General features: G+C 40.9%; 1 protein-coding gene across 1 annotated transcript in view; it reads left to right on the forward strand.

The window, feature by feature from the left end:
- ADCYAP1R1 (adenylate cyclase activating polypeptide 1 (pituitary) receptor type I) overlaps window positions 1–18,956 on the forward strand; it is a 117,438-nt gene that overhangs the window by 12,263 nt on the left and 86,219 nt on the right. The window contains exon 2 of the mRNA XM_009880485.1: window positions 16,291–16,396. Coding sequence (XP_009878787.1) covers window positions 16,291–16,396 — 106 coding nt within the window. The remainder of the gene's footprint in view (window positions 1–16,290; window positions 16,397–18,956) is intronic.

Here is an 18,956-nt window from a genome sequence, read left to right on the forward strand (position 1 = left end):
AAAAAGGAACAAATGACAGCTTCTTGGGGTTTTGTGTTTTGTTTTTTTCCTACCATAGAATCCTCTAGGTTGGAAGGGACCTTTAAGATCATCGAGTCTAACCATCAGCCTAACACTGCTAAGTCCACCACTAAACCATGTCACTCAGCACCACGTCTACATATCTTTTAAATACCTCCAGGGATGGTGACTCCACACCTTCTCTGGGCAGACTGTTCCAATGCCTGACAACCCTTTCTGTGAAGAAATTTTTCCTAATGTCCAATCTAAACCTTCCTTGGCACAATATGGGCCATTTCCTCTTATCCTATCACTTGTTACTTGGGAGAAGAGACTGACCGGCACCTCTCTACACCCTCCTTTCAGGTAGTTGTAGAGAGCAATAATGTCTCCCCTCAGCCTCCTTTTCTCCAGGCTGAACAAGCCGAGTTCCCTCAGCTGCTCCTCATCAGACTTGTGCTCCTCACCAGCTCCGTTACCCTTCTCTGGACATGCTCCAGAGAAGGGCAACAATCAATAGGCTGTAAACTTGATAAATGTATTGTTTCCTGGGGGAAAATAGTCTCAATGCACATCTTTCACTCAGATTTCATTTATGTTAGTTGGTGGGTTTAATGGTTTCCCAACATTTGTTCTTGCTCAGTGGCTGTGTTCACTGTTCCAATATACTTTATATATATATGTACACTTATGCTGAAAAGTTCTGTTGAGGCTTGCAAAGTTTTTTACTGTTTCTGGCCTGCCCAATAACACATTTATGCAATGTCCTTTTCTGTCAAACACTCCTCAGTAGGCTTCTTTTGGAGTGTAAAATTCCTATTAATTCTCTAAGAGCTTTAGATGGAAAAAGAAAACACTTTGGCTTCTGTGTACTCTTTTCAAGTGCTTTCGGTACGACAATCTCACTCTGACTCAGCATCTGCGGCCAAAGTGTATTATTCGGGGGTTATTAAGGCTAAATACAGGCTGGTGATCTGGTTGTTTGAAGAATCCTAAAACAGTTTGTCAATAATTTGATCTGCTGGTGTTTGCAGATTTGGGAAAGCAAAGTACAGAGATTTTTTTTTTTTTGTTAATTATTCCTTCCCAATAACCACATCTGAGCACATTACATATTTTGACACAAAACTGTTTTGGACCTTTATTTTGGCTTTCTTGTTTGCTAAGGGCTTGCCAGATAACTGGTAACGCAAAATGCATATTGGATAAGACTAGAGATATGCTGAAGCTCAAGGGTGTAAATGTGTGTTTACTTCCTCACAAATATTAAAATGTTATTTTTTCTTGCTGCCCTCTGGCTGAGCTGGTTTTAGTTATTATATCTCTGTTAGCCACTTTTATGATAATTTGTTCCATTACTTAAAAACAATAACAAAATACATGACATTTTTGCATTGCAATAGAAACTAAATTCTCAAGCAACTACAGGCTGGGTTAGTCCATTTTAGTACCTCTTCCAGCAACGTAGATGTGCAAAATCTAAACCTTTTTTGGCCGTCCTGTTTTGCCTATTATGTCCGAACGAATACAGAAACACCAGGTGAATAAACTGTGTGCTAATTTAAAATAACTCTTAAATCTCACCGCTTGTTTTCTGTCTAACAGCTTTGGCACGGAGATTGATGAAGTTACTGTTCCTTCTGGAACTGACCACAGCTGTAGGCATTCCCTTGCACCCTCCATTTGCAGAGCAGTTGTGGGAAAGTCAGGAATTTTGTACAGGCAGGCAACATCAGCAAGAATGAGCTGTGAGATGCTGAAGGGCCTTTGATACCCTGAGGAAAACAGATTAATGAGATCACATCTATGCATATGTGGGTTTTTTTCCATTCCTCCGGGTCATCTGTCTCCCCCCAAACCCTGAATACTCTGGGTGGTTTCAACCAAACTTGACAGAAGGACCACCTTCTCAGATAAATTAATTTTCTAACAGTTTCATATGCATGTTTAGGCAAAGACAGATTTTGTTAATTCCCTAGACAAAAATGAACTTCAACATAAGCTCAAGCCTCATTAAACGTAAGAACATCCAAACAGGAGCTCATCTAGGAGACACTAATCCATGTGATCAATGGCTAAAGCCTTGTGATACTGCTCACAAAACTCATCAGCTTTTTTTTTTTTTTTTTTTTTAATCTAACAGCTAATTCAGGTATACGGCAATTCAGGATCACTGGCAATTAGGCATAAGAGCTTGAAGTTCAAATGTTCTTATTGTGCCAGATTGGTGCTTGATTTGAGCCATGCTGCAGCTTCTTGTTCCTCAGTTCTCTTTGTGTCAAACAAGGCCATCTGCACTGCCCTGTCTTTAAAAGACGTGGAAAAGATAAAGCCACTTATTGCTAAGGTATGCTCAAGAGTGACAGTGCCAAAGACAGATGTATGAGTTATGAGAAGTTTTCTTAATCGCAGTGCAGCATTACAGAGAAGCACATGCTGGTGAGTTGCCTGGAGATCTCTGCAGGGTTAAGGAGCTCTGTGAGACACCTAGCTTTGAGACCTTCTAAGATCCATACCTTCAACTAACCTGAAAAAAAATTTGTTGGGCTCTGTATTCTGTGTATTTTGCAGCTCAAACCATAAACAAAATCATCAGTTGCATCTGAGTGAAACATGACTTTATTTCACCAGTTCATTGTACTGAACTGATGCTGTATAATCAAGCATCCGTCTTCTGACTTTCTCTCACATTTCTTTGTACATAACCAAGTATCTAGCTCATTCTCACCCATAAAATCCATATATGTGCGCTGATAGAGTATGGCATAGCAGCTGTGGGGCACTCCTGGGTGGTCTGGAAGAGAACAGGTGGGGATGGCCACAGTGCCTCCTGCTTTTCTAACTCTGGTGTGAAGTCCCATGTAAATCTTCATCTGATGAATGCCTTCATGCTTGCATTGACCTACTGTCATGATTTGGGCAGAACCAGCTACTGGGCAGAACGACAGATGTTCTCTCCTACCTGTCTTCAGAGAGGCAGGACAGACAGAGAGAGACTTACGGGTTTAGAAGGAATTATAGTACTTTAATGAAATATTAATAATAAAATAAAAAAGAAATAATGAAATACATTTCCTCTCTTTGAAGAGGGGTAGAGGGGAGCATCTGTCGGTCCCATCTGGGGTCCCCCAGGTCCCCAGTAGCCAATTTGGCCTGAACCACGACAAGCAAAATTGATCCCGTTTTACCTCAAACCGGGATGCATACTTACTCCTCCACTTCACAGGAGAATATTTGTTTTATTTATCCAAATGTTCACTCACTGCTTTTAATCTTTTAGGGATTTTTTCTTTCTGTGAATTAAAGGATTAGATGGGGACCAGAAATGATAAAGTTTATTTTGCTTTGGTTTTCACACTGTGACCTATTGGTTACAACATTAATTCTGCAGATGTTTAATTACAGGACACAAAGATGGAAATTCAACTTCTTTTGCCTTTTGTGGCTATATTTTTCCTAAATCTCTGTTAATGAAATCCAAAATAACACCTTGTGGATGACAATTAGTATTGGAGGGATGGGTCATCTTGCACTGAGGTCAGCTCCCACTACAAGGCCCTGCTTAGACAGGGAGGTTTTTGGATGTTGAGCAATGTGAAGTGGCAATCTTCCAGCAGTCTTCATGGCTTTGGGAAAAAAACAAACAACAAACAGCTGTAGAAGCTAGCAGGAGCTATTGTGAAATAACACTGTCAAAATTATGGAAGAATAAAATCCTGAGTTTAATGTAATGTAACAAAAAATAAAGGGAATGTGACAGGGATGTGTATGAATAACGTTAGTCTAGAGAAAATTCTATTTTCAGTACTGATTGCTTGCATTTTGAGGCAGTGATTTTTATTCAGTGGTTGGTTTTTTTTTCATAAGTGAGAATGTGAAACATTTATATCTGTTGTCAAAGTTGTAGTGTAGAAATTCTGAACACAGTAATCTTGAGGATCAAACAAATGACAGTTAACGTATATTGGAGTCACCCAGAATATGATGTGGTCGTTGTCACAGATGAAGAGATGAAATAACATTCAACATTTTCAAGCCCAAATACATAACATTGGGCTCTCTTAGTGAACATACAAGGACCCTATTAAATATGGCCTGCATAAACACCCCAGCAGAACCCTTACCTCTTTCTCCAGGATGACAATTTATTGGCACTTCCACCCATTTAACAAATTAAATTTGGGAAGAGAGGCTTGAACATATCAGCCAGCACTTATTGTCTTTAGTGTGGACCAGCAACCATGTATGCTTGGGCTTTAAAGCCTTTTTTAGCTTTTTTTTTTTTTTTTTTTTTTTTTTGTGACACTGAAAAATTGTCTCTTGTTTAAATATGCAAAAGATTCTGAGTCCTAAATGCCTGCGCATTGCAGTCAGCTGCAAACAGCGCAGCTGAAGCATCTGTTACCCTTGGAGAGAGCCCCGGTGCCACTGAGTTCTGCATCAAGAGTGCCCTTGCACCTGCCAGAGGAGGTGACTGGCTTAACACTTCAGATGCCTGCTGCATTTTGTTGGGGCTGAGAACGACAGGAGATGTACCATGGGGGTAATAAAATGCATCCTGAATCTGTCCTTATTCAGCTGGGTGTCCCTTATCTGAGCAAATTTCTCCACAGTAGCAGAGCAGAAAATGCTGGAGCAGAATCTGGGTCATGACAAGACTCTGAAAGTGAGACCTGTGGCTTATCTCTCAGGGTCTGAAACACATCCAAGTCCTGCAGGTTTATTTGGAATGAAGTCACCCTTTAAGGGGGAGATCTGTTCTTAGAAGAAGACCATATCCATCACTGCACGTTGTCCCTCCTTAAATCGAATCATCCCCTGCAGTGATATAAGAGTAAAATAAGAATTTGAGATAGGGTATGCAATCTGGCTCTGAGTCTTGTTGTTTTGCTTTGTTTTCTAGTAATTTTGCAATGTTCTTTTCTAGCACAACGTATTTCTCAACTTCCTGAAACCTGCTTGAGGTTCAGCTCATGAAATACAGCGTAGTCACTGGCAGGATTTTCTATACACCTCATGAGCAGTGCATGTGCGATAAATTCATTGCTGCATGCATTTTATGCTGCTAACGAGGCCATTAGTAGCTCAGGTTCTGGGTGCCACCTATCTCCTACCCACCTAATTGTCTCAGGGGCAGTCTCTGTGCGGTTTAGCTGTCCTCACACCAAGTGAAGCAAGGCATTCAGATAAGGAGTCCCTCAGGGAAAGGAATCCCACTTTTTGCCAGAGATGGTAACATTCTTACATCATGGTTCATAAGAATGTTGAGTTAGGATTTATAATGGCGGAGTATTCTTGATGCAGCAGCTGGTAAATAACAATATTAGCACATAAAAAGTTAGGAAAAAAAAAATAGGGGGAAACTTCAGAAAGGAGAAAGAGGGAGCTGTATGTCTAATACACCTGCAGCTAGGAATGGTCTCAAATATATCATTCCATGGCAGCCCAAACTTTTTATACAGTGTGTTACCCTTCCAAAACACTGTCTCTACTTTTGGGGATCCTATCCCACAGCAATGGAGAACAAAAATAAAAAGCAGGATGTTCAGGGTTGGTTTCTAACAGGGAAGGTTTACTGGTCTGTAAGAAGGCTATAGCTGGCCCACTGTAAGTAGGTGGCATTGCTGAATATTCTGCCCAGTGTGTGATGGGGACTGGATATTTCATCACACACCACTGGTTCCTATCTCTGCTCGTTCCATACAGCTGCTGCTCTCAGCTCCTCAGAAAACATATTTCTGTTAGTGGGTCTGGATTTTTTATAGTGTGTAAAACGAAAATTCCACTACATGTCAAATCTCATCTGAGATGTTCTAGGGTTCAGCCCTTGGGACTGAAGAAAGGAATTGGGTGTGATTGTGTTTCTGTATCTCCTCTCCTAAGCTCCTGTGAAAATGTCAGTTACTGCTGTCTGCCTATTGTGGTTTTATTGTGGCTAACACGTGGGTCCCTGCTGATAGTGAGTCTGGGCATGTGCTTGTCTTTTATGGCATATATGAAAGCAATATGTTTTTATCGTTCCTTTGAAATATCAGGAATGGGAAATTGAGGTCCGAAAATGTACTCTGTCACCTGTTCACTGCATGTTCGTGAGTGGGGCGCATTTGAACTGCATTCGAATCACAAGGCATGATGCTGCTTCAGAGCTGCATGTTCTCAGGTTCTGAAGATAGAGGTTATAGGGCGAAAGAAAAAGGCCAAGGCTCCAACTGTAAGTTATTCTTTGTCAATATACATTAGCTGAGGAGCTGACTCCTTTACTTTAACAAGCTAAATACTATACAACAGGTAATGTGGCTTCATTCAGATTCACATTCAGTGATGTCTAGGGAACCTTTAAACAGGTATAATTTTTAAACTTATAAATGCCCAAGACAGAGATGTTACATGTGGCTAAATTAGTATGAACCACAAATGTACCAAATACGGTCTGCAGCATCAGCAGAGGGAATTGTATTGGTGGAACTGATCGCCCCTTTGGCAATGATTTGTCTACCCAGAACTTAGCTATTCACTGTCATGATATAACTGCATATCACCAGAAATTATGTTTTCTGAGAATTATATTTAAATGTTGCTGTTGAAGAGCTCTTGCCAGGTATTTAAATACTGGTGATTGGCTGTGATTAAATTGTGTGCCCAATGACAGTGCAATACATCTGCTGGCCTACAAAATCTTGGGTGCTTAAGGTGGAAAAGCAATGCACAGATAACCTTTTCCAAGAAGCAGGGTGGGAATGGGATTCATTAGTGCAATACCTACAGCTCCACAAGTCACCTTGGGCTCTCATTTTTGCTATGAGCAAGAAACAAACCCTAACACTGCAAGTGTCTCTCCGTAGCATGTTTTTCACCCAGATAACTTAGGCCTTAAATATTGACAAACACTGAGTGTCCGTACCATTAGCTGGCTGTGAGAGGATTGTCTACTGACGTTTCTCAGCAGCACGGCATTGATGCAGTCCTAAATATAGAGATAAGGTATCCATTATTAGGCAGACAGTCATAATGGGAACCCTATTTTATTAGGCAACCTAATAAAAGTAGCTTCAGCGTCATTCTCTGTGGTATAAACCCAGACTGAAGGATTACAGTGGCTAATAAATTTATACAGGGAAATTTTGGAATTTTCTATCATGTGGAAAACTCAGTACTTTTAATATATTTTCTTATCCTACAGGAATATGTTCATACATCTGGACTTCCACCTCCCTTCCCCCCGCAAACCTCCACCCACCCCCAAGCAGATTCCATAGATTGCATTACCTTTTAAAAATTTGATTCCGAAATAGTGAAATATTGCACACCAACATCTTTAAGCAGAGCAGAAACTTTCCTTACCCCTGAACTGGATTACTTGAATGACACCTGAGTTCCTCAACATATCAGTGCAATATTTTGTGTCATATTTTGTATTTGTATCAATGTTAAATGGCTATGAATGTGGCCAACACATGGGAAAGCACATCATGAACGTCATACATCTTCACGGTCATAAGCTGAGACGTCAGAGGAAGAAGGCAGCTAATGCACCATGGCTTTGCCAGCAATTTCCTTATAGCCTTTGTGGCACTCTCCTGCCCGGCAATGTCCACAGCCCAGGGACAATCCAGACTGGTCATGAATGCCTCTTAAGATGACTCATCTCTTCCTCTGAAAAATGGTAATTTTGTGGCGGTGGTGGTGTTTCTGTGTATGGCCTCAGTGGTCATCATTAGGAAGTTTTCCTGCATTGCCTCTCTTCCTTCCTAATCCCCTCCGCTCAGGTCCACGCTGGCTCGTCTCACTGTGTCGGGGCTCCGACACACCATTCAGTCTGCTCTCTCCTTTCCTTCATGAATACGTACTTTATTCCCCTCCTTCAGTTTTTTAGAGTGAAATAGTGGTGAAACTCTCCAGAGCTGGGAAGAAGGAAGAAGAGTTTGTTGAGAAAGTTACTCTAGGCACAGTCTTTTGTGCAGAGATTTGATTCCTTGTGGGAGTTGAGTGGGTTTTTTTGGTTGTGGGTTGTTGGTTGTGTTTTTTTTTCCACTCCACTTTGGCACAGTATCTAAACCAATGTCTTTTACCACTGAAAGAAGAAGGAGGGAAATTGAGAATGAGCTTGAGTACTTCCCATTACCACTGTTGTAATGAGCTCTTTTCCTCTGTTCTTCAGTGTTCTCCCCAGTCCCAAAGCCCCTTTGGGGAATATTAGAGTGAGAGCTGTAGCACGACGCACTTGCTGGGGAGGAGTGAAAGGGAGGAATGTGTGTGATAGTTGAGGGCAAATAGCTTTCATTTAATTAGCAGATTAATTAAAGCTTTCTCCCTTGGGTAGGGTATATGTGTGTGTGTATGTGTAGAAAGTGTTGCTGTAGCCTCCTGTAGCTGTTCATCACGCATTTCTGTTCCAAGTGTGACTCAGATGGGGTTTCTATTGAACTTGCTGGGAGCCTGCACAAAACAAATTTCCTGCCTAAGATCTTTTCTCTTCAGGGTTTTGTTTAAATGTAATGAAGTATAAATGGGCAAATAATAACGAGTAATAACAAGAACTTGCTTTGCAAATGAATGTGGCATCCGGCAGCACGACGAATGCAGAACTCCTGAAAGCTTCTCTGTTTTCCAAAGTCCCCGCAGTGAGAGAAGTCTTGCGTTAGCACAGACTCCCCCAGCCTTCAATCAGTGAAACTCACCAAGAGTTTTTCAGTGTGATACACCACTCAAGGATACTTGATAGCCTTGACTCTGCACACTTTACGCAGGTCCTGATGAAAGCAGATTAAAGCCGACAGCATGTCGGGCTGTATTAGCAAGACCATAGCCAGTAGATCCAGGGAAACAATCACGCCCTTCTAGTCAGTACTTGCTGGAACACTTCTAGGATATTACATCCAGTTTTAGGCTTCTCAACATACTAAAGATGTCAATCAACTGGAACAAGTTCAGAGGAGGGACACCAAGAGAGCCTGTGAGAAGAGGATGAGGAAAATGGGCTTGTTCAGCTGGTGGAAGGAGAGAGGCTTTTGGGGCAACCTAGTAGCAGCCTTACAGTTCCTACAAGGAGATCATCAAGAAGAACCAGGCTCTTCATCATGGCACGTGGCAAGATAACTGTGAACAGCCTACGTCAAGAATTGGAGAATGTCCTTGGAAGCAATTGGTGGAGAACTCTGCAAGCCCTGCACCACTGATGTCCTGCAGTGAGACCACACAACCAACCTTTACCCCAACTAAAAGCTCTCAGAGGGGTGAGAATCTTCCCATGAAGTTTCAGTCAGATTTGTAAGGGGGTAGACCCTGATTTGGACGCTTAAATCCCATTGTTCTTGAACACTCTTGAAAATAAGCGGGAGTTGCAATGTTGGCAGGAGTCTGTCAGCTTTTCAGGCGTAGGATGACCTCTGAGGAATGAAGGAGGAAGACATCTAGCATGCGTTACTGGGGGTTGTTCTTCTAGCAGTTTTATTTTTGGGGGAGAAAGTCTCAGGGACAACCAGAGAAAGGCATTTTACGTAATACAATCAGCAATCAGAAAGAGCTATTGCACCTTTAGTTTCACCTCAAGGACATTGTGTCTAGCAAGATTTTTAAACACTTTTCCAATGAGCGGTTGCATCCTGCCAGTACAAGGCTTCGAAAAACAGCTTTTGGTATTGCCTTCTATCAGAGACAGGATGGAGATATACTTTGGTTTAACTCAAGATATCAGTTCCTGGAAAAGTCACCAGCTATACTGAGAACGCCCCACCATGCTCAAAGAGAGGTTTTTCAACTGATCTCGGAGATAAAAAGCCAGTCAAGTCAAATTCAAAAATAGGTTTACCTCATGGGCATAACACACCTTTTGTCCAGAGTTACCACTTCAGAAGGTATCCACTGAGTGAACGGAAACGTTGATTATGCTGCTGCTATTTTCTAATCCTCAGTGAGATGTGCATCTCTCCAAGAGCCATCAGTGTTAGAAGGTAGCCATATCTTAAATTCACGTAAGCTGGTTTGAAGGGGATCAATGCCTTTTTTTGGCAGCGTGCTGTGTTTGTGGGGTTTTTTTAGTACACAATTTGCTTAAAGCATGGCACCAAACCTATGTTGCAGACTGTAAAATTGTGGCTTGGTTTGAAGAAGTTTCTAATCGCTTTACCCTTCCACTTTGTCTGAACTGTTTTGAAATTACAGTAGTTTGGGTGCCATTTACACAGGCAGACAAAAATGCAATCAAGTAATATCGTAAGACCTTCCTGGAGACAACAATTTGTTTAACTGCCAAGCCAGTGTTGTGGGTACCAGTGATGATGTAAATCAGTTCTGAAAAAATCCAGATATTCAGAGCTCCTTCCCTAACACAGCTATTTTAAACACAATGTTTTGCAACTGGTTTGACCAGTTGAATGGTTGCTTGATAAGAACAGGGATTAAATCTAGTAATGTTTCCATGACAAAGTTAGCTTCTTTCAGCAATGCTCATGTAATAATGTATCTTTTTTTAAGACCACTTTCTAAAACTGAACATCATAATAGAATTAGTAAAAAGTGTAGTTCAATATGAAGTGAATGATCTAATTTACTTGGTGGGTTTAACTCCGCTCTTGCATTACTTTAGAGACGACACAGACTAAAGGTGAGACTCTATTTCATCTCTACATTGATGTAGAACACTGTCCATGAGGAATTTAATGACAGGGGGTTTTGTTGTTGTTTCTTTGCTTTTCTTAATGTGTATTTCTTTACCCGTCTTTTTATTGTCATGATGCCTAATATAACATATCCTGAATGGAGTGGAAATACTCTCCTTCTCATTGCAAAAGAAAGAATGAGGGCTTTGCAGGCATAATACAGAAACGCAGAAAAGGAAAGAACAGCCAATGGTACTGAATTGTTATGTTTGATCAGGGCTTTGTAGAAATGAAAATACCAAACAAATCACACCGTTCACTATTACATCTTTGCTATGACTTCAGGGCATATTTTCTGATCCAGGAGTTTCTCAAAAATACTGCTTATTTTTCTCACTTCTGTAGATCCACTGAGTTAACTTGTGTAGTGAAATCATGTTTTAAAGCAATTGTGAATATTATTACAGTGAGTAAAATGAGCAGAACAGTATTTTTTTGAATGACTGTATGTGGTCAAAGACACTTTGGGTTTCTCAGCTAGACTGTTCTGCACAGTTGGCCCATGGGATGATTAGTCTGGATAACACCGACACCTCTTTCAGTGCCCAGCTTTGATGTGTTAAAAAATTTCCGGATCCTTCCACCACCCAACCACCTCTCCTATGCACAAGTCTTTATCAGTGACTATGAACCCAAGGATAATGTCCCATTCATAGAGAACATCCTGATTTTCCTCTGAGAAGGCCTTGATATCCCTGAGGAAATGATTCAAGTGTGAAACATAAATATCTTTTGCCTTTGGAGATACCCTACAGTATCCTGGCAAAGGGCAAACATAAAGGCGCATGCAGCCAGCAGCGACTGGAGGTCAAGTGAGATACCCTAAGGCACATCAAATGGTCTAGACATCTGTGCTTAGACTTCTGACCTGCTCACTGTGGGGGTAGCTGTATGTCAGTGTCGTACACACAGCATGTAAGTTAGGGCAGCTACCTAAGCATGGTGTCCAGCTTAAGTTCATATCCCTTGTTCCTTAGTAGACATTGTTAGGAAGCATCTTCTTAATACGGTCCAGTTCTGCTCTCTCAGCTGCCCACTCCCAGCCTCACTTTGTGCTTTGTTGCCTTTCCAGAATAGAAATCTTGCAGAAAGGAAGAATCACAGATTCACAGAATCTTCAGAGTTGGAAGGGACCTCTAGAGATCATCTAGTCCAACTCCCCTGCTAAAGCAGGATTGCCCAGAGCACATTACTCAGGACTGCATCCAGGTGGGTCTTGAAAATCTCCAGAGAAGGAGACTCCACCACCTCCCTGGGCAGCCTGTGCCAGTGCTCTCTCACCAGAACTGCAAAGAAGTTTTTTCGTGTATTGGAACGGAACTTCCTGTGTTCCAACTTGCACCCATTGCCCCTCGTCCTGTCACTGGGAACCACCAAGAAGAGTCTGGCTCCATCCTCCTTCCACCCACCCTTTAGATATTTGTAAGCAATAATAAGGCCTCCCCTCAACCTTCTCTTCTCCAAGCTAAAGAGTCCCAGCTCTCTCAGCCTTGCCTCGTAAGGGAGATGCTTCAATCCCTCAATCATCTTGGTTGCCCTTCACTGGACTTGCTCCAGCAGTTCCCTGTCCCTGTTGAACTGGGGAGCCCAAAACTGGACACAGTATTCCAGTTGTGGCCTCACCAGTGCCGAGTAGAGGGGGAGAATGACCTCACTCGATCTGCTGTTCACACTCTTCCCTATGCAGCCCAGGATTCCATTGGCCTTTTTGGCGACAAGGGCACATTACTGGCTCATGGATAATTTATTATCTACCAGGACCCCAAGATCCTTCTCCTCAGAACTACTTCCCAGCAGGTCCACCCTTAACCTATACTGGTGCTCTTGAGTTACCTTCTCTTGAGTTACCTGCTCTTGAGGTTACCTTCACCTTGCCTTGCTCCCAGCACTTGATATACATGAACCAAAACAAGAAGAAAGAGAGATTATTTAAATTTCCATCTGGAATAATCCAGCAACAAGTATTTATTTCCATGAGCAGGGAAGTGTATGGTACCCTTCTGGTCCACACATTTCCTCCCATGTGGTTCCTTCCCTGGAGCATCTGTACATTTAAGCAATGCTTTGCTTAAACACATGACTCTAAAATTTGCTAATTGATTTATACACATAGCTAGGGCAGGTCCAGAAACAGCACAAATGTGTTCACCTGGTTCTCTGCTCAGGTTTATGTACTAACAATGGCTTTTTTAATGGAACGGCTCACAATAAAGCAGCACCTTGAGAGTACATGTGAGAGAATATATGTAGGTTGTAGCATAATAACATGATTGTTATTAATATTACCATAATGTCAAGGGATCAACAAAGAGTTAAACACTACAAGTTACACACAGCACATGCCAGTTTATCTCTGTGGTGGCCACCTTAATAAAAATAGATGAAGAAAGATTAAAGCTCTCGATTTGTTGCATATCTCGTCATAGGCAGCTGCTTTTGTCTTTTTATGTTCTCTCGAAATTAAACAAACATTGACTGTATTTACTGTCTTTGTATCTATACAAATACATGCCTTTTCAAAATTGATGTGAGTCAAACTCCTTTACTCCATTGACAGTAATAAATTTTTTAAGAAGAATTAATTTCATGCATTTGGTTTCTTGCTTTCTTGATTTTTCTAGCATGTGTCAGAATATTCTTTAACTGCATATATCACTGATATCTTCTGGGAAACTGAAACCAGACTGTCTCTGCTGAACTCAGGAAATTGCAAATGTCCTTGAGGCAAAAGAAATGAAATCAGGAGGCCATGAAGTTCCAGCTTACACTTCCATTTGAATTGTGCTCTGCCGTTCAGTTCTTAAAGACTGACTCGACAGAATAAAGGCTCTACCAGTGCATAGTTAATGGAGAAACATGAAACGTGGATCCTTTCAGGAAAACATGATAACATTAATGCATCTCTGCATTCAACAGAGAAACCTTTTGTTATAAAGAATCCAAATCTGGTTTTATTTTCTCAGATACAGCATTGTTAATTAGCAGATATGACAGGCAGCTTCTCTTCTCTCCTCTGGCACTGAGGTTACTGTCTCCTCCCTTTCTTTGTTTTATAACTCAGTTTCTGGGTTCCCCAGTATTTATTTTTAAAAAAAAAAAAAAATCTGTTGATGAAGAGTGCAACAAAATGGCAACAAATGATGGTTATGGGAAGTCACATCAAAGCATCCTGCCAATAGTGAAAGCTTAAAGAAGGCCACAGGGACGGGTGAGGCACATCACAGTAGTGTTCTCTCTGTGCCCAGCTGTCTGCATTTTACTTTCCTCCTGAGCCAGACTTACTCAGATAAATTGACTAAATGTAGTCAGTTTAGTCAGATACATGTGATTTGATGTGCCTCTCTGCAAGGGAAACAATAAAATCTGAGCTTTTAACCTTAGGCTTTCTTTATAATCAATCGAGTCATGGCTTTGATTTAACCTCTACTAAAGAAGACAACGAAAATAAGAAGGATATATCACACTCTTTTGTCTTTTGACTATAGATTGAACCTAAACCTTCTTCTCAAAGGTCTAGGGTTACCTCATTGGATATACAAAGTTGGGCATGGTGGGTTTCTTAGTGTTTAGTATCCTTTGATGGACTTGGTATACATACATACACATATACATGTTTTGAACTCCTCTAACATTTAACATCCACAATATCAAGATGAAAAAGGTTCTGCAGGTTAACATTTCCTTTTGCTTATTTGTAGCCTGCTTGCATTGACAATATATATTGTAACTATATTATTATTATTATTATTATTATTATTATTATACAGCTTTTCTAATCTGCGTATACTGAACTGTATAGAAATTGCCACGTTCATGTACCAAGACAACCCTGGACACTGTTTTCAGGTCTGGGCAACTGTGGAGAGTAAACCAGTCCTAGCAGCAGAAGCCTCATTTACTTCCTATTTCCCTTTTATCTTTTTAAAAGATATTCTAAGAACTTGAATGTCAGCCAATGCAATTTTCCCAGTCTTTGGCGAGGTTTAGGGGATGATGTAGCAAAAGCTCTTATGTTCTTGGGAGATCCCAGAGATCTGTGACAATATATATTTTCCAGGCCCTTGGGGGCCCTTTGAACAGAACAGTGTTTGTTTTGAAGATAAACAAATTTAATATGGTTATGCCTGGTACATCCCATGGGGAAAATAGCTGAAATTTATTATTGGGATCTTGGAGATGAAACTGTGTAGCATTATCAGTTCCTACAAATGGTGAGTAATGCTTTCCATTTGAAGGGTGTTAGGGAACCCTCTCTGTCTTTGAAATAGGAGTGACGGCTTCTAACTGTTCCAAGGTCAAAAGTGTGCAAATGGCTCCATGCCTCCTAGCACAAGCAAAAGCACCACCAAACTAGGACTACTCGTGCCTTGGGATTTTACTGTAAGTGTGTACTGAGTGTGTGGTGGTAGTTCGACGCATTAGTGACCCAAACTGTTCACTCCGTTCCCTCTATTGGGATGTGAGGGAAGTAGTTGACCGGTGAAGCTGGGGCTCTGAAGCAGATTGAATTCAGGTATTGCTTTCCCTGTTTGCTTGTTCTTACTTAGCAGGTAAGGGAAAACAGACAATTTGGCAGGTACATTCTGCTTCCTCTGTAGTGCTCCATCGCCAAGAGTGAAGGAAATGGGATGGCGAACGTGAAAGAGCAAAATTGCTTGCAGAGAGCCAGGGTGACCTACCGCATCTTCAACCAGTGCAGTGATTTTCACGGTGCTTTCCACACAGCGTGATTTGAACTCTAGCAGTGCCCCTATAAAATAATCTAATTAAACCTGAGTTTCTATTATTGTATTTCCCCTGAATTGATATACCCTGACCACTTTCTACCACAGGAATGAAATCTTGTATTGATTTCTGGGAATGGGTCCCATTCTTTGTTGCTGCTTTGGGATTGCCTACATTCTGTTGGCTGCAGTGTTCCTGTCACAGACTCATTTATCTCTTTTTTTTCTATTTTCTTTTCCTTGCAGTGGGCTGCCTTAGAGACTTAAAGTTAGGGGAAAAAAAAAAAAAGAAAAAAAAAAGATTTGGATCAAGTCATCTCAGTTTAATTGGCATTGAATTCTTTTTTTGGCAAGAAAGCAGACTTTTATTCACTGGGAATAAAGAAGGAAACATTAAGGAATGGACAGGCTGAAAGACTAAGAGAAAGAGCTTTTAATTTAGTTTTGAGTCCTGAGTGAGGTTAATGGATTGTGCAAGACTCATAAGAAACTGTTGGAAGATCAAAGTGAGGCTCAATTGATTTCTGATTCCTCTTTAAATTAATTCTTTAATTAGAGGTACCTTTGCTTCATCCTTATATAAGGAAAGGAATACAATAAAAAAACCCAAGAAACAAACATGTTAGAAATTATGCTTTGACAGGGAGAACAACATAACCCCCCCCTCCCCCCCAAATTTATGAGAATTATGATTCTATTGTTTGACTTTAAGCCTGCTGTAAGGGAAAAAAAAAAAAGACAAAAAAAAAAGGAAGAAAAAAAGAGAAGTTTGTTGCAATTTTCCTTCGTCTTCCACAGATGTTTTTATTTCTTTTAGTTTTTGAAATGGGACCTCAAAACTTACTGACGTTTCCTGATAAACTCACTAGCTATTTTAAATTTGTAATTGTTCTTTCCCCACATTTCAGGTTACAGCAACCCATTCCAACTGCATCATTAAAAAGGAGCAAGAGACATGTCTGGAGAAGATACGGAGGGCAGCTGCCCTGAACCCTCTCAATGATTCTTCTCCAGGTGAGTTTCATCTGGGGATAGATCATATACATTGAGCTGATGGTTTCTAAACCTTTCCTATCATGTCTGCTGGGGTTTTCAGCAATGTCAATGCAAACATCTTACGGTAAGAGGTGCAATCACTGCAGCTGAATGAGCGTAGAGAAACATTACAAGGACAAAAAAAAAAAAAAAAAAAAATCAATCAATGGGGATGTACCAGAACAATTGTTGGTTATTATCAGAGGTCAGGAATTTGCTTCTGTACTTTAGATGATGCAGTGACATATATCTACAAAATTAAACTGGGGGGAAAAAAAAATAAAAAAAAGGAAAGAAAAAAGAAACAGTGTGCCTGGAAAGGCCTTGATAGTGTTTATGTCTTCTGTTGGGGCAGGTGGCAATAGCTATTGACAAAAGACTAAGTGCATTACCAGTCTCTTCTGCAACAGCTCATTCCCCTTCATCAGCTCAGCAATAATTTGTGCCTTTCTCACATGATCTGAAGACCTTTGCAGGGATTAACATTGTGGAGACCGTAATCTTGATGAAGATTACTTGTGCTATTGCTGAGATAAGAAACTGAGGCAGCAACCAATGAAAAAATTAATAGTTTAATATCCTGTCTCATTTCCCACTGACTGCAGCTGGAGCTGCCTATGGCCAGCACCAATGAGAGAAGGGCAAAGAATGACAAAGAAACTAATTGGAAAACAGAGTCTATTTCCTGAGTCCTGTCCGAACTGCTTCTACTGTGACTGGAATTGGTAAAACTGCAGAGAGAAGCAGATAAAACACATTGAGGGTGTAATAAAAGATGGGAGATTTCTCTCCTCTTTTCCTCACCACACATTTTAGCCCAGAAGAAGGGACGGCAGGGTGCAGATCTCTGTGTCACCAGAGCATCCTCTGAAGCTAGCCATTTCTGCATTTCAGCTGTTAGGAGTATTTCTATCAGAGTCCTGCTCTTTATCTCATACATAAGCCCATTTTTTGTTCTGCTTCTCAGCTTTGGGCAAGTGAACTGTGTGCTTTGGAGGAATTGATGAAAGCATGTACTTCAGGCAGTTCATTTCAGCCCCAGGGGTGTGTTTTTGAGACCCTTTTTGTGCATTACAGAAAAGCTTCCCAATTCTTCCCTGATCCAGAAGTAGCATAAGTAAGGACAAAAGGAAAAAAAACTTTCTCCTCCCCCAACCCCAGAATGATGTCACAAGCTGACCGTGAGCCCTACTTCTTATGATTATGAAATTACTATTATTTGGATTCAAGAATTCCTAGATTTTCCTAGGTCAGAACAGACCATTTTAGCTATTTTTTTCTTTATCACTCAAATCCAGAATAACCCTGATATTTGGGGGACTATTCAGATAGAAGTCATGTGTCTGCCCTGCCCCCCCCGCCCCCCAAGCCTGTTCCGAATTCAAAGAGCACGGCTCAGAGATAGAGGAGGTCCAGAGCCATTGGAAAAGCTTTTGCATCTCAATGTGATTAAAATGTGTCACCCTCTCTGGCAGGAAGGGACTGAATCCTTTCAAGCACTAGCTTAGCAGCAGAGAACCCAGCTGCTCTTTATTCTGTTCCCCCAATATTTTTGTATTGAATCACTGTAAAGATTTTCCCAGGCTCACTGTGTATCTTTTAGTTGTTCACCACATCCCATGGCAACAAGTTCCACCGTTTACCTGGCTTTGGGTAAAGAAGTCATGTCCCTTCAAAGACATTTATTTTCCAGTGAAGAATTCTGGCAATTTCTTTTTTGAAAGCTATTTCATCGTGGATCCTGTTTGTTGCCCTTTCTTTCTACATTTTTGAAATTATTGTAGACATGTTTTACATATATTTCATTTCAGCTCCGGGACTCCACTCTATTCCCATTAAGTCTTGACCTTCCAGGCTCACCTTTCATTACATCGTACTTATTTCAAGGTATATCCTGCCACTCTCATTCCCAACAAAGCTTTATCTCCATATTTAAAGGATGGAACATCACCCGAGCTCTTCCACCTTCTTACTGTTTGCTCAATGTCATTGAGATACTACTTACTCTGTTTTGAATGACACCTTATTGCTGCCTGCTAATGAGAGGATACAAACACCAGATACTCCCGACAAGGTGAATTCACACTCTGCAGTATTTGGGAAGATACCACAAGTATCTGTTTTCTCTAAAAGCACTTTTGTCCCTGGTCTGTTACTGGAATGGAGCACTATTCACCACAGCTGAGCCTGGCTTTTAGTTTAAGTTATCATGCACTGTTTGGAGAAGTTTCATTACGAAACTCCCTGAAGAAGTTGTAACTGCAGTCAGATTTGCAGTGTGTTGATTCCTCCCAATTTTCACCTGCTGCAGACAACCTATTTTTCACTTGGGAGAAGTGAAAATTGCCCAACATTTGGTTTTTGTTATTCTTCTGTAGCAGTAAGACTTACTAATGATGGCAGGTAGTGAAGAAATATGTTATTAGCTTGTTTCCCTTCAAAGAAAGAGAAACATAGGAAATAATTCCCTTGCTTGTCAGAAACAGCTGAAAGAAGGAAGAAATCCCTCCTGGCTGGTGAGTAAACGTCTATTTATTCA

Source organism: Charadrius vociferus, unplaced genomic scaffold (assembly GCF_000708025.1).
Source record: "Charadrius vociferus isolate BGI_N301 unplaced genomic scaffold, ASM70802v2 scaffold12, whole genome shotgun sequence".
Taxonomy (NCBI): Eukaryota; Metazoa; Chordata; class Aves; order Charadriiformes; family Charadriidae; genus Charadrius; species Charadrius vociferus.